This window comes from Lycorma delicatula, chromosome 5 (genome assembly GCF_047948215.1).
Source record: "Lycorma delicatula isolate Av1 chromosome 5, ASM4794821v1, whole genome shotgun sequence".
Taxonomy (NCBI): domain Eukaryota; kingdom Metazoa; phylum Arthropoda; class Insecta; order Hemiptera; family Fulgoridae; genus Lycorma; species Lycorma delicatula.
The window spans coordinates 106,540,356-106,557,253 of NC_134459.1; the positions used below are offsets into that span (position 1 = coordinate 106,540,356).

The 16,898-nt window shown below is 29.1% G+C and overlaps 1 protein-coding gene across 1 annotated transcript in view; it reads right to left on the reverse strand.

Annotated features, from left to right (window-relative positions):
• Sptz (zinc finger FYVE-type containing 26 spastizin) overlaps positions 1-16,898 on the reverse strand; it is a 170,799-nt gene that overhangs the window by 132,570 nt on the left and 21,331 nt on the right. Inside the window, exons 6-8 of the mRNA XM_075366816.1 lie at positions 7,413-7,635; positions 2,184-2,291; positions 112-229 (exon numbers count right to left, since the gene is read on the reverse strand). Coding sequence (XP_075222931.1) covers positions 112-229; positions 2,184-2,291; positions 7,413-7,635 — 449 coding nt within the window. The remainder of the gene's footprint in view (positions 1-111; positions 230-2,183; positions 2,292-7,412; positions 7,636-16,898) is intronic.

Sequence of the window (16,898 nt, forward strand, 5' to 3'; positions counted from 1 at the left end):
TCCTACTAAATCTGATATGAAGTATTCTTATTTGTCAGATGTTTGTTAAAATTAATATGTAATGGTCATTTAGCAGACATATAAGGAAAATATTAAAACATTTTAACAAACCTTAAAGATAATGGCTGTAATTTGTCAATTTCTTCTTTAACACCTTTTAAATTTTTATGTAAAATTTTATTTAAAGGTCCTAATCTTTTATTAACAAGACATCCTTTACATTCAGACTCTGAAAAAAAAAAGAAATTAATCATTTAAGGTTTTGAAAATATCTTACTTCAACTAAAGAAATTCCCATGAAAAAACATTGGTCACTGAATTTCTCCAGTAAAAAATCGTGGCAGCAAGTGACATAATCAGTAGATGTAACAAGGCCTTTACTATTCTCAAGAAAAAGGAAGTAGTACTACTTTTAAGAAAATAAAATACTTACTCTAAATAATAAGTATTTTATTTTCAATAGCAGCTGAGTAGTAGAGCTTTACTACAAGGATACTTCACAATGATCAGGAAGCCTAACCTCATAAACAAAATGGATCTAGTGCATTATAACAATGTCACACATTTTTTTTCATTTCTGGTAATTTTTGGTTTTCACTTTGGTTACTTGCTTTCAGCTGTTCTTATATATCTATTGTTATCAACACTATTTATAGTAATTGTAAAATTAAACTGCAATAAGTATTTTAATATGTTTTCAATAGTTTAGTATTACCATATTTTTATTAGTCACATTTGCAGTATATCTTTATTCAATATCTACTTTAAATTATTACCTCTTGTTTTGTTGTTATAAAAACCACGCTGGAGAATTTTACCTCCAGAAATGGGTATCCGAAGGCAACTGCCAGGAAACAAACAATTTTTTCCAATTGAAGATGCCAAATTGAGATTAAAGAATATACATATACAAGAAGGTACAATGATATATTCACACTTATAGTGTGGGTATATAATGAACAAGTTTGAGTGGATTTGAACAGTTTAAATTCAGTAATAATTACCACTTTGATGATCCCATTACAAGTACGCATATACAGACAATTGAAATTATGGGGGTCTATAAAACGATACAACACAATGCAGAGAGAAACTGCACAACACTTTGTAGAGTTTATTTGGCAGCATATAGTCTGTTGTTACAATCTCTATGTATAAAATTTACTGCAATTGAAAATACCCGCTCCAAAGTCACATATGACTAGCGCAGATAAGTTCTTAATAACACAATTTTCAATTAAAAGTTTACTTAAAATAAACTGTTATAAACAATGAGAAATATTAGTATGGTAAAATACAAGAATTGATATGAAGCTACTATAATGTACTAGTACAACCAAGATTTTACAGTATCCAAAAGATGTGTTGTAATATGACTAAGTCATTTGTGCTGAGCTAGAGAAAATAATCAGCATGTTGAAATGCTGATTGCAGAGCTAAATTAAAAAGGATCTATGGCAAGTTGAATATAAAGTTGTTATGGATGATTCAAAATTTTTAACTGAATCTTTTAACAGATTGCCTAGTAAAATAGTGAAAACCAAACTTTAATATCACCAACGTTCAGCAAGATTTAAGCAATATGTTTAGTTGGTGTGCACTGAGCTGCATTCCAAATGCTATTACTAAAACAACAGATAATATAACTAAAATGTTTAAATACCAAAATTCTGTAAGTAACCATACTTACATCTCTTGATTAACAAATAATTAACAAGTATTACTGGTTTGTAAATAAAAAATAGTACACATTTTTTAGTAAGAACTTTGTATATGATTTAATTTCCAACAACTTCTTGCAAAAGCAACTTCAATCGTCATTCTACTAAAAACATAGAGGTGCTTAGATTTCTTAAATGATAAACTTTATCACTAATAAATTTATTGCTAATCTACCTGACAAACAAAACTATTATAGATAAATCCTTTAAATCACATCTGACTTTGTAACATGGAAGAAAAAAAAATGTTATTCTTCCAAGTAGTCAATAACAGTACCAGAATAAAGAAATGCACCAAAATAGAGAATCATACTATGGTACCCTTTCTGTAATAATTATTTTTCCTAAATAAATTAGCTAAATACATATTCATTACATTTAGACATACTTGTAAAATGAACTATTTTCAAAAATGTCATAATATAATATAAAATTTATAAAAACGTTTAAACAAAAAATTACCTTTCTTTCCAGTTTCTGCTGAAAGAAATATACATCTTAAAATTGTTGTCAAAATACAGTATCCATCATAAACAGCAATTTCTTTATCAAGATTTGCCTCTCTGTTAACTGTAACAATGAAATATTTTCTATGTAAAGAAACAAATCACACCCCATTTATTATAAATAACTGTATATTCCAGTAATAAATGTTTAATTTTTAATCATTATGTATCAGATACTGGTATTCTTTGCTACTCTTCAATGCATTAAAAAAACTATGTTTAATTATGATTTAAAAGTAATAATAAATGGGAAACAACATGAATTGTTGTAAGTATAGTTTATAAACTACACTTAACTGGATTTTACTCTTGTCTATTCCTTTGTGTTCATTTCAATAAAACTAAGCTCTGATGTAATGCACAATATCAGAAAGGAATTCAGTTCCAAAGTTCTTAACAATGTAAAACAATCATATACAATAGCCAGCATGTAAGTGAATATAAGTGAATATAAGTGAATATAAGTGTAAAAGTAACTATTTGTTACATACCTTACACTCATATACTTCTTGTACGTAAAAACGGTGATTCTACAAAAATAAATCTCTTAGATTTTTATGGTTCTTGACATTTCTGGATTCCTTGAATAAAAAAAACCGCTTTAAAAATACTATTTAATGTAGCATGTCTTGAAACACATGAATTAGCTATCCCTAGATACTAATCCACAAGTAAATTTGTATAAATTTCATACGCATTCACAGGACCATCTTGCTAATATTTTCAACATATCGATATACCTTGTTATTTTGCCATGTTATCTTTTGTTTATATTTTTTTCTTCAATATATTGTAAATATTGTTTACAGCTCTATCCCAAAATGTTCAGACCCAAAAGTAAAAGTTATTCAACAATTTACTTCACAGAGTAATCTGCTATATCTGTGGGAAATATTTATGAAGTACTATAATGAATACTCATAGGAAAATGGAGGTAGCTATGAGCACAATGTAACCTATAAATTGTAAGCCATTTGTTGTTTCAAACTTAACAATGATGATAAACTTAACTAAGTTAATGATAAAATTTATTTTATCATGAAATATTTAAATCTACTTTCTAAATTTTATAAAAATTCAAAGTTCACACAATTTAAAGTTTTGCTCAGATCTAAGTAAGACTGACATAACACAACCTTTTTATACTCTACATTAATCTTATTATATTAATAACAAATCTACTATCTTACAGTTAACTAACAGAATATTCTATATTCAAAATTAATAAGAAAGTGAACCCCTAAAGTAACAAAGCAGAAAAATTGAAAGCCTACTACTTCGTGTGATAAGTATAAAAACCTTTTTTTATCTCACATCTGACTTTCTTTAAAAGAATATTTTTTATAGAATTGTAATATATTACATATATTTTAACCAACTACAGGTAATTTTGACAAAATTAAATTTTTTAAAATAGAAAAGATTGTTTTTTTTTTTCAGTTAAAATATTTATACTGTTATTGGTTGCCACAAACCTCGTTACAGTTACAGACAACCTCAGGAGACACTACTTAATATCATAACCATTCCCAATAATAAAAAATACCCCATGTTCGCATTAGAAAAAGTGTGAAATATAGAAGAGCTTTCTTTGCTTTCCTCAGTGAACAAAATATATTATTGCATATTTACTGTATTTACATTAATTAATTAAAATTAGAAAAATATACACACATGTGGGTAAATGCATGAAAAATATGCAGACACTAAGTAGATTACACAAATAATGGTCTATATTCCTTAATGTTATTTCCTTTTTATTTTATAATTTAATTTCCATTCATTTATATTAACTTCTTAATAAAAAAAATAATTGTCTTATAAAAAAGTAATTAAAAGAAAAAAGTTTTTAAAATCAATTTCATAATCACATTTCACAAATGGCCTACAAGAAAAAAATTGCTAACCAATTATTGTAAGATTTTCTATTAATATCATCATTCCATTTAATAACATCTCTCTTTTCTATGATCAATATTTACTGAACTGACTGTATTTAATCAACAGTCATATTTAGACAGTGACTGAAACATCAGGAGCTCTCCAGAAAGTTAAAAATGGCATATTTAACGCTGAAAATATGTATAACAATAATACATGTCCATGTAGTAAAGGGACTCAAGTTCTAAAAATTCATGCAATTTGAGAAAGAGATAGCTTCATGAGAGAGGGTAGAAAGGGTGAGCGAGAGGTAGAAGGGTAGATAAAAGAACATCCATCTGAATTGGTAGATTACTCCATCACCCATCCACTAGAAAATTTTTCGTTTCAGCAATTAAACATAAAGACAAAGTAATTTTACTTATATATTGGTTCTTTTTTGTGTTGTGAACAGGCTCTGACAATTGAGAAAAAATATAGCCTTGCATGCACAGCTAAATTCAACAGACCATTACCATTTACTAAGTTAAGTTAAAACTAATGAGGAGTTCAGTGATTATATTTTTTCCTAAAAATTATTTATTTTTAAAAACATTACTTAAAGTAATTTATGATGTAGATTTATAAAATTCTAAGTTTTCAGTTTTCAAATGACCAACTGCTTTAATCATTTTTTAGTAACGTTCAGAACCTATTTTTATTCAATGTGTAACAGTGTTGAACTACATGATTTTAGTACAATTTCTGATAATGACTGGTTATTTAATGAAATTATTTGCTGTTAACTAATGAAAATGAACATATATATCAAGAATTTTTTAAATTAATTTTAACACTAAAATATAATAGGAATTATGATGCATATGAAAATTTAAAAATGATTTAAAAAATTGTTTCTCTGCAGACCTATGGTTCCTTCTCTTAAAAATGACACAACTGATTTTTGCCGATTGTGATTCACGTATCTGGGCTAAGCATTGGTACACTAAACACAATTTACATTCTATAGATTGAGAATATCAATCAACAGAACATGTTTTGACATCTAAAAACATGGGAATCTAAACATCCTTATTTCTTTAAATTTAAAAAAAATCATATGGGGTATTAAATAAAAACAAATTTTCAATTAAACTAAACTGGAAAAATCCCATTAGAATCTGTGTAATAACTAGAAGTGTTAATAATTATCTCAGCATAAGTGTTAACAATTATGAAATACTAGCATCCCAAGTCGCAGCGGCTTTACCCGCACTAGCAAATTTTAGTATCTGAGAATATAGTCAATCACTTCAACATGAGCTTAGTGAATCATGGTGTATTCATCCCATACAATACATTTTCTATATCTTAGATACAAAAGGATACAAGAAAATTATTTTTATGTATAGAGCAAACTAACTTCTGTTCACATGATACATTTAATGATAATTTAAAAGTTCAATGAGCAGTTCTACCATCAGCATGGAGCATCAGCGATGCCTGACAATACTACAACGACGACCGAGCTACCTGTCAATCCAACATATATGAGAAGTAGATTAATCAAAAAGGTTTACCCAGTGCTTCCAGAAGCATCTAAAAAAAAAATACTTTTTTCTGTCACTTTGGGTATTGTGAGTGATGGAATCATATGGTTGGTGCTGATCAGGTACTAATTTAAAAAGGTTAATATTTATGTACTCTTGAAGTCATTGATACTGTAACAAGACCAGTATAACGAACCTGAGTAACAAATTCCTTCCAATTAAGAAGAAAGCATGGAAAATATTTATGAAAGGAATTCAGAAGGGTACTAAAAGGGATCATTTTCTCATGCTAGCAGTTCTGTTTAACTGTTCTTTGTAATACTGTCAATGGCACACCTCCAATAGCTGTTGTTCAATGAGAAGGGTTACCAGACTGGAATAGGAATTCATGGGAAAATGTAAGGGATGATGAGAATTCTCACCCTTCAACAGTGTATATAAACACAGTTTGGATCAGTGGGACAATGAGTATGAAGCAAGTGCTACAAGGTGTGTTCAACGCGATTGTGAGATGGTGTTACCAGTCAGTGTGCAATAACAATGTGTAAAGAGCATGTCACAAGCATCCCAGTGTGGTCAGTGGGTGATTGCACGAAGTTGTTTGGTGAGTTATTGGTAGACAGTAAGTGAAAGTGATAAAGTATTAAATCTATTCATAAATTGTTAGGGTAGTTTATTGTAAACAGCCAAGGTATTTGTAGTGAATGGAACTTTACAGTTGTCTAATCTTATCTTGTTATTAATGCAACACCAGTTGTTAAAGGTGTTAATATTAGCAGTCATTATGTCTAGTCAACTGGAATGTATATTGGTTTTTATGATTTAACTACCTTTAAATAAGTCTTGTGCTTACTTGAAATGGTATTTTGTATATACTAATACTTAATTGATCCAACTATTATTATTATTCACTATTATCCCATTATTATATTATATATATCCACTATTATTATTATTATTCTTTTTGTTCATTACTATTACTGCCATATTATTATTATCATTGCCATTTATAATTGTTTTTGTTTATTATTGTCATTTATTATATTATTACTGTTTGTTGCTTATTATTTTAGTTTATTATTACTGATTTGTCTTATTTTCTACATTCTTAAACTAATAAATTGTGTTTACATAAACATTTGTATTTGCTAGTTTCTCAATATCCAGGTTAAACCGCCAACATGATACAATATTAAAAGAATTTCACATGTATCATAGGGGTTTTCATTATCTCGTTCGTCATGAATTGGTGTTGGTAAACTAAAATCACATAATACATTTCACCAAGACTTGCAACCTTGTCTTCAATTTCAATAAGACCTCTATTGAAAAATATTTTGAGAGTGGCTTGCCAAAAGAAAGAAGCATGAGAATTTAGTAGATCACAACTAGCAGCCTGAATGAGAAATACAGTACAGTAACGGATTATTTATTATTTACGTGTTTTAATAAATAATCTTTCATCTTAATATAATCTATGTCATCCTGATTACCTAATGAAGTTACTGTTAAAAATTGATAGCGATTAGTTTAGCAATTCTTAAGATTTTTGCTAACATACAGATAAACGAAATATGAGAGATGTTAATAAATATTAGTGTTTATGTATATAATCTGAAAAAAACACCTTTCTTTATGATTTGGTTTGTCACTGTGTTTTCTAATATATATATATATATTCTAATATATAATTTGATATATTTTTTAACCAAATATAAAACACCAAAAAATACCATTAAATCATTATAGAAATTAGCACAAACATGAATACATACATTTTCTGTATGCTAGTTTCAAAAAATTTCTAACTCTATGTGGGTTTAATCTAGATACATCGGTCATCGCTTTTAATAAATGTAAAAGGCTTTGTCTTCTAGCTGGAAGTAATAGCGTATTTATATCTGGAATAGCTATTTCAATTTCTTTATCAACCCATTCTATAACAAATTTTAACCATTCCAATGTATCACTTAATTGGATTAAAACTGGGTCAAAATCCTGAAAAAAAATAAACCAATATTCAGAAGTACAAATATAAACATTATTAAGTTAAATATAAACATTAAGTTAAATGTAGGAAGGAAGTAACAAAATAAATCTCCAAATACTATGAAACTGTAGTAAAAAAATATTATAGTACAAATTGGAAAAGAAAAACGTGGCTTTGAAAACATTTAGTAAGCATGTAAAAAAAAATTAGATTGAAAAATGTATTAAAACTTTGGTTTTTATGCATAATTTTGAGTTAAAATTTATTAAAAATAAGAAGGAATTACACAAAATTATACACTAAGAATTCAATTTTGCATTTCTTTCCTAGTAAATAATCTTTTCCTTCAATAACTTTGTTAAGATATTATTGTAAGGATTAGTTAATAAATATATTCTGAGAAGTCTATTTTTTTAATATATATTTATTAATTATAAAAAAACATTTCTTTTTTTTATAGTGTCATCAACAAAAACTTTCTATAACTTTTTACTTATATTTTATAGGAGAAAAATAATACATCTCGATTAGAAGCATAAACTAAATTTGTTTCAGAATTCAACAATTATTTAATAAAGATTACAATGTATACATAATATATTTATGTATATTTTTTTTTTTCTAAAATGGATCCTGTCGGTAATCATATTAGTTTGTACTATACAAATTATTTTAATCCGATCAATCCAAGTACAGAATTAATAAAATAAAATAGAATAGAACAGGATGACACCTACCTTATTCCATAATCCAAGCAAGAGCGCTTTTGTGAGTATCTCGCATCAGTTGCTCTAAAATTTTTCAAATCTTTCTTTCTTTTTTATATTCAAAATTTTAAATTGTAAATTAAAATTAAAATTGCATATACTCAAAATATGAAGTCATTAAAAAATAAATTAAAGTCAAAAGTAAAATTAATAATAAAAATAAAATAGAAATTCATGTAGACTAGCTAGCCAAAGTTATGTGACTTACATATTTATTTATTTACTTATTTTTATTATTAATTTTACTTTTGACTTTTAATTTAATATTTTTATTAATGACTTCATATTTTAAATATATGTAATTTTTAATTTTAATTTACAATTTAAAATTTTGAATATAAGAAAAAAATTTAGTTCAAAGATTTAATTGGAAAAGGATCTTTTAACAATTTTAAATCTCAATTTTAACTTTAATGTGCAATTTGCAACAAAAGATTTGAAAAATTATAGAGCAACTGATGATGCAAGGTATTCGCAAAAGCACTCTTGCTTCGATTATGGAATAAGGTAGGTGTCATCCTATTCTATTCTATTAATTCTGTACTTGGGTTGATTGTATATATTGTATTGATTATATAAATATATATATATATATATATATATATAAGTATAGCAGACCTGCTGCGGCTTCGTCTGTACTATATGTTTATTTGCATTTCCCATCGCAATCAATGGACGTTTGGCCTGTCAGAGTTCACTTCACTTGTTCTTACCATCTAGCCAGTGGGCTATGACCCCTGAATCCTCCTGTATTCATTAAACTCATGCTTGTGAGAATAATAAAGATAAATAAAAATTAAAGCCTGTTCAATTTATAAGTCGGTGTATTGTAATTTCTTCAGAGTAACAGTTTGGCCAGTACAGGACCCAAAACTTAGTAGATTGTCAATACTGGTGATGTTTGGTGGTTGGGTTTCAATTAACCACACACCTCAGGAATGGCTGACCTGAGACTGTACAAGACTACACTTCATTTACATTTATACACATCATCCTTATTCATCCTCTGAAGTAATACCTTACGGTGATTCCAGAGGCTAGACATAAAAAAGAAAAAGGACCCAAAACTTTGAATGATCTAAGAATGTGGGTTTCAAAACAGTTGGCTTCATCAAAAAATTATTAGTTAGAACTGGTTATGTGTACTTCATACAAGTAAAAATGTATTTTGCCTGGTTCTTAGTGTTACTTGACAAGCACCACTAGAAGATAATCATATTTTCTCAATTTTTTCCTTTAATTATTTTTATTTTAAGTTATTTAGTTAAATAACTGGAGGCAGGTGAAGCCAATCACTGCAATGGCTGTGTTGGTTGATATGTCAGATGGTGCTGTGCTGTACACCTTCGCACCCCTTAAAAAAACCAAATTCAAAAAACCCAAAAATGATTTTTAGATATTTATCTGAAAAGTATTTGCAAGCTCCAATCTAGTGAATATCTCATTTAGTGTAGTCAGAAATGGGGAAAATTTGCAATCATTTTTCAAATTTTTTTACCTTTCTTCACCAATTATAATGCCAAATTTAGAAAAATCTAGAAACTGCTTTTCAGATACTTACATGAAAATTAAACACACCAAAAATCAAGTTGATATCTTCATTACTAGCAAGAAAAAAAAAGAAAAAACACAGCTGGAATAAAAACAATTTCTAAGTCCAAAGAATTCAAAAACTTTCAACCCTTTAAACTCATAATTTCAAAAAATCATTTCTTAGTGTGCACTTACAAAATGAGAAGAATATGTATACAAATTTTCATCAATTTATCTTCTGTAGTTTTTGTTGAGGGTTGATGAATCAGTCAGTCAGGACAAGTTACTTTACAGGTACAGATATATATATATATATATATATATATATATATATATATATATATATATATATATGCATACTAGTTAGCCTGTCTAGCCAGAACCTGGACCCTTGGAGCTCAGGTCAGTCAAGGCAAATCCCAGAGCCAACTCAGGCTCCTTGGGGCCTATCCCATGGTTGCATAGCTTGCTTTGTTCATCATTCCCAGTTTACCAGGCGGATTGGTGTCATGGTCACCTGCGGAGCTTGCTTTGGTCACCATTCCCATCTACCCAGAGGGCTCCATCCCCTGCACTGTATGTTATTTTCATCATTGTGAGAATAATACTGATAAATAATAATTATAGTCTTCATGCTTTATAGAAACCTGAAGAAGAATGAATATATTACAAAAGATAGAATAATAGTAAGTACGGTAACTAAGTACAGACACCTTTGATGATGAAAAATTCATAACTTATTTCTTTACCATGGTGGTAGAAATATAATAATGAAGTACAATGATTCATTTATTTTTTCCTTAATGAATATCTTTAATTCCTAGCTTCACCCTCCACAGGGGCAAAGAAATAATGAATATTTTTAATAACCTTCAAGAGCTGGGGGTCTTGGTCGATGCCTTAAAACCTTCCCTGAGGTAACATGAATGCATCATGCAAATTTGAAAGTAATCAGTCAGTTGGTTATCGTATCATGCGATAACAAAAAACCTACAAACTTTATATAAATATATGAAGGTAAATCAAATATAAACTGAATTTTATTTTTAAAAAAAATTTATTTATTGAAAAATAAAAGGCAAATACAATTTGTTTTTCTACATAGTTTCCTGCTTTAGAAATACATTTTTCCCAGTGAGAAGGAAGGGTTTTATCAAAGCATCGTAAAATGAAGCTGGTTGCATCAGGAGCCAATTGCGCACAAATGCCTCCACGCACTCGTCATCTTCAAATTGTTGCCCTCCTAGTGCTTCTTTAAGTGGCCCAAACAATTGAAAACCTCAGGGCAATAGGTTCAGGCTGTAGGGAGGATGATCAAGTTGAGTCTAGTGCATTTCTTCTAGTTTAGAGATTCTTAGAACTGCAGTATAGAGCCTGGCATAGTCGTGGAGGAAAATGGCCTCTTGAGTTGGCTGGTCTCATCTTTTGTATGCAGCCCTCACCTTGTTCAACAGCTCGCAGTAGTAACCAGCATTGACTGAGCAAAAGATTACCAGTTGAAAGAGCCTTGCCAGCTGACAGTTGAGTCTTGGCTTTCACTGGCGCAGCCTTCTCTTTCTTCCACCATTCCATACTGGCTTGTTTCAACTGGGGAGTGCAATGGTGGACCCACGCTTTGTCACAGATGACGATCCAACTCAAAAATACATCAGTTTCTTTCACAACCTTGCTGTAAGCCTCTGACAGACCTCCAAATGTCTCAACTTCTGATCTGCGGTCAAAAGGCGAGGGACCCATCTGGCACACACTTTACAGAACTGTAGATCGTTTGTGATGATGGCTGGACAGCTCCTATAACTTATTCCGACCTGTTCTGCAATTTCGGATATTCTCACCCATCGATTGTCTTCTAGAATGTCTCAAACTATGCAAATGTTTTCGTCTGTAATGCTGGTCCAAGGGTGGTGATTGTGTTCCTAATTTTCCACTTTTTCTCATCCTTCTTTGAACTCTTTATGCCTGGCAAACACACAAGTCCTTGACAATGTTTGATCCCCGAAAAAATGTCCATTGCTTGAACTCCTTCACGAGTAAGAAGTTTTATAATAATGTGTTGTGCAGTGGAGGGGTGCACCTGTTGCTCCGACATTGTGAGCGTTACTGATGAATTGGCAGGGAGCGTGGAATGGCCGGCTCTCACCATTCCTAATAACCCTTCCCAAGCTACTAGAAGTGCGGGCCCAGTCCTATCAACCATAGATGCTCAGGAACAAAAATCTTGTTTATATTTGATTTACCCTAATACAATTACGAATAACAGTGACCTGTTAGAGATCTGATATCTGTTATCTGAGATTGAGAGTGTAACTGATACATGCAAAAGTTAGCCTTCAACCTACTAACAAATACCTGGTTAAAATTTTGAAAATCGGATTGTTTGCAGCGATATTATAAGAATACCCTATTGCAAATTTTTACACATGTTTCTTGGCATAACTGAGAAGATTTGTTGGATATATTTCATCTTGAAAAATTTCTGAAAAAAAATATACATACATATACAGTAGTGGAGATTTGCTGGTTGAAGCACAAACTTTAATGAATTTTGAACTGTGAGTGTCTATCACTGCGTGAACTGGGTTTGAGCTGAATAATTATGAATATTTAAAAACAAATTTCTACATTTTTGAAATTCTGAGTTTCAAGCGTTAATATGGATTTTTCAATTTTTTTTTGAAATGCTGCTGTTTTTTTAATTTCTCGGTAACAAATGAAGAAATCAACCTGATTTTTGGCGAGTGTAATCTAAATGAGAATAAACCAATTTCTAGATTTTTGAAATATTACCTTGAAAGGGGGTGAAGAAAGGTAAAAAAATTTTGAACAATGATTGTAAATTTTTCCAATCCCGATTATACTAAATGAGATATACAGTAGTTTGGGCTTGCAAATGCTCTTCAGATAAATATTTAAAAACCATTTTCAGGCTTTTTTAGTTTCGATTCTTTTAAGGGGTGTGAAGATCTTTTAAGGTGTGATTCTTTTAAGGGGTCTGTGCCATATCACAGCCACTGCCACTGTTACTTATGTGTGAATGGCTGCATTGCCTCCAGTACTGTCAACTGTACATACAGTACAGTACTCATACCAGTGCTGTGGCTGGCATGTATAGGAAATTTTAAAAATTGAAAAAAATTTGATGTTATTAAGAGTGTTTAATTTTTAATATTTAATTTTTGACTACATATTTTAAACTACATATGCGATAATTTTAATTTCTTAATGTATAATTTTTCTAATGTGTAATTTTAAAGTTTAATTTTTCATCAACTGGCGATGAGGGAAAATTCTTGAAAAAGCTTTTGATGTACAAATGAAGAGGTAATAAAAAGGTAAGAAATATTATTAGATTCTGTACTGTGGTGGATTGCTGTGTTTTACTTTTAGTCTTTAATATATACATATATTATACACATATTAATTTCAGTAAAATTATATAATTGTAATTACTCTTTTTATGATTCATATTATTTCTCTATACTGTTAAATTACATTTTAAATTCTATTAAAATAAAAACCATCTAGTACATAATATTGAGATAAGACATAACTTACCTTAATTTTACCATGATTTTACCATGTGTTGGTTGTAAAGTAGTTAACAAAAAAAAGTTAAGTAATGAAATAAACATCATAAAGCATGTAGTGGATGAAAATGGATATGACACTACTTTAATTAATAATATTTTTAAAAACAACTAACTACCTTACAAGCAATACATAACACAAAAGAGTGAAAAAATGTATATAAAGTATTTATACACTAATAATAATATCATTGAAATTATTATTAAAACTTACAATAAAGAAATATTTAAACCAGCTTACAAACCTAATAACCACACAATAGAATATTAAAATAATAATAATCAATCTGTGTGGATTTTATAAAATTAAATGTACTGATTGTGATAATATTTATATAAGAAAAACAAATTGATCCTTTAAAACAGATTTCTTGAACGTTACAGAAATTGCCTAATACAGCAAACCATCTAATAAACAATAAACATCTGTTTCTGATTTACAAATTAATAAAGATGAAATAAAATTAAATGTATTAGAAAAATATTATATATATATATATATATATATATATGCAAACAAAATCTCAATTTGATAAACCATCAGTCAATGTCTGAGGGAGACAGTCTTTTAAAAACTACAACAGCACTCATTTAATAATATTTATTTAAATATTAATATTTAATAATAATAATATTATTATTATAATATTTATATAAATATTAATATTTATATAAATAATAATATTTATTTAAAATAGCAGCACTCATTTAAATTAATATGCAATTTTCATTATTTTAGTACGTCTATTTTAAAATTTTTATTATGTAATAAAGGAATTATTTCAGTCATAACTGAGGATGCGGGATATGAAAGTACTTTCATGAAAAATTAAGGTAAGAAATCTTGTCTTATCTCAATACATATACGTATGTATATACATATACATACATACATACATACATACATACACTGACTGGTTTTCAAACACATATGTTAAAACTACAGATGATGATGTATGAATATATATGTATGTAGAAATAAAGGTGATTAAACATAAAAATTATTTTACAAACATACTCTGAATAGTAAACATACTGCACATGTTTATGCATAATGCTATATATCTTAAAATCAAACTTGTAACTGAAGATAAGTGATTCAAATTAATTTTTTTTAAAAGCATAAAAATATTTTATAAAAATTTAATTAATTACATTAGTTAAAATATGAAAAAATTTCATCATGCTGATCTATGAGTTGACATACTATTTATAAAAAATAAATTGGCAATTTATGAAACTGAATCCTATACTTGATAATTTATATATATTTTTTTTGTGCAGCAGGAGGAGAAAATAGATAAAGTATACAAAAAATTCACTTTCTAAAAAAAAATGATCATTTACATTTATTTAAAGATTGTATAATAAATAACTTTCATTTTTTTACAAATTTTAAAATAATAAAAAATTACATAAAACTTGCTTTCAAATTATATGGAATTGTTCTTCCAAAAGATGTTCAGTGGGTTTACTAAAACTGAAATACCTTTAGTAACTGCAAAACTTCACTAAAATAAAAAGTGCTAACTAGTTCTACAGGTTCTTTGAAAGAACAATTTCAATGTAATTTAAAAGTGAGCTATTAATAATTTTTAACAATTGAAGTGTTAATTCACTTTTAAACATGCCAGTCAATGAATTAAAAGAGTTACTTTACAACAAAAACTAACCAAATTAACAATTTTTTAATTTAATTTTTTTATTTTTAATAGAAAAATTAAATTTTTTACTGAATTTGTTAAAAAATGTTTAAACAAATGCAAGATTAAAAAGTTGTGATGTGATTTAAAACTCATTAGTGTTTTTTTTTTAATATGGAGTTAAACTAATTGTCATAATCACATTTTTCAATTATACAATTTTGGCTACTAATAATTGGTCAATAGGCAAATGAATTAATATTAGTGTCAGGCGCATCATAATAGTCATCAAACTAATCAAAGATGCAAACACCATAATTTATCCAATCTTGTTTAAATTTAATTATGATTTATTTTACTGTAAACGAAGTAATAATAGTTTGGCAGTAATGAGGCAAATGATAATGGGTCACAACCCTTTTAAACAAATAGATAGTATTACATATGTAATAATTTGTGATCTAACGTAAAACATCTGGTTATACCATATGTTTATATTGTATTTTCAGGTAATATCTTTATCATGCAGCATATATCTTGTTAAGAGAACTATTACAAGATAATTTATTTTTTATTCTTTTAACACTTTTAAGTAAATTTCCATAAATTATTATAAAATATACAAATTCATTTTTCAAATAAATTTTTCCTAAAAACATATAATTATTAAAGTGCTGCGAATATACTGTCGCATGTGTGCGGCTCAATCAGGATATTGAGAAACTGAAAATTAAAAATGTTTTTATAATTACAATTTATTAGTTAAAGAACATAAGTAAAACAAGACAAATTTAGCTCCTTTCTGGATTCCTCCCATTATTATATTTTCTACTACTTTCTTCTTAATTGGTAGGAATCCATTACTCAGGTCTTGTTATACTGCCCCCTCCTTAAAGCTGTTCGTCCCAAACAGTTCTCTGATAAGGTGCCAGGCGATCCAGATTACCATCACTTCTTTCTTGAATTGTGCTGATTCCTGTAGACCACGTCACTGACTCTGCTTGATGCAGTGTAAGGTCTCCCCAAATGGTCTGGCGTTTCTGAGATTTCCCAATGTCTTCCTGACCCGATCTCCTTCCCGAAACCTGGATAAATTTGCCTGGAGGTTGTACCTTGCATTTGCTTTGACTTCATCTTTTTGATGGTGTTCCACAAAATGAACTGTTTGTTTCTTCCTTTTCGACGCCTTCCCCTCTGAGCTGCCCAGACTGCCGGCTTACACCTTCTTGATTCGCTCCTCCCTCTAGTCTTCTTAGTAGGTCTGAGATTGAGCAGAAATAGTAGACCTCTTCATTAAGTCCACTTTTTGGTGGCCTGATTTGCCACAATTCCAGCAGACTGGTTAGCCCTTGTTGTTTGATGCTGCAGCAGGCAATCTTCGGTCTCCTGTTGTAGTCGTTCTGGTAACTGTCACCTTCATGGAAATCTTGATGTCATCCACTGACTCCTTGTTGCAATCAACTGCCATTCTTCAAAGACAAACAGTATGGTGAGATAGCATGCTGGCTGCCTCCAGTCGCACAGCCTGAGTAAGGGTGTTGTTAACTGACTTTGCTGATCCCAGAAGATGCTTCTTGTTCTCGGTGTCCCGTAGCATGTCGATGAATGTATGTGCTGCTCTGGGATGTATCCTTGTGACAGCCCGACTAATGCCCGGAGACCAAATTTGTTTGATAACAGAGATGAATTCTTGCCGTGCCTCATTAGCTTTCTGGACTCGTCCCTGTACCTAACTGGCAAG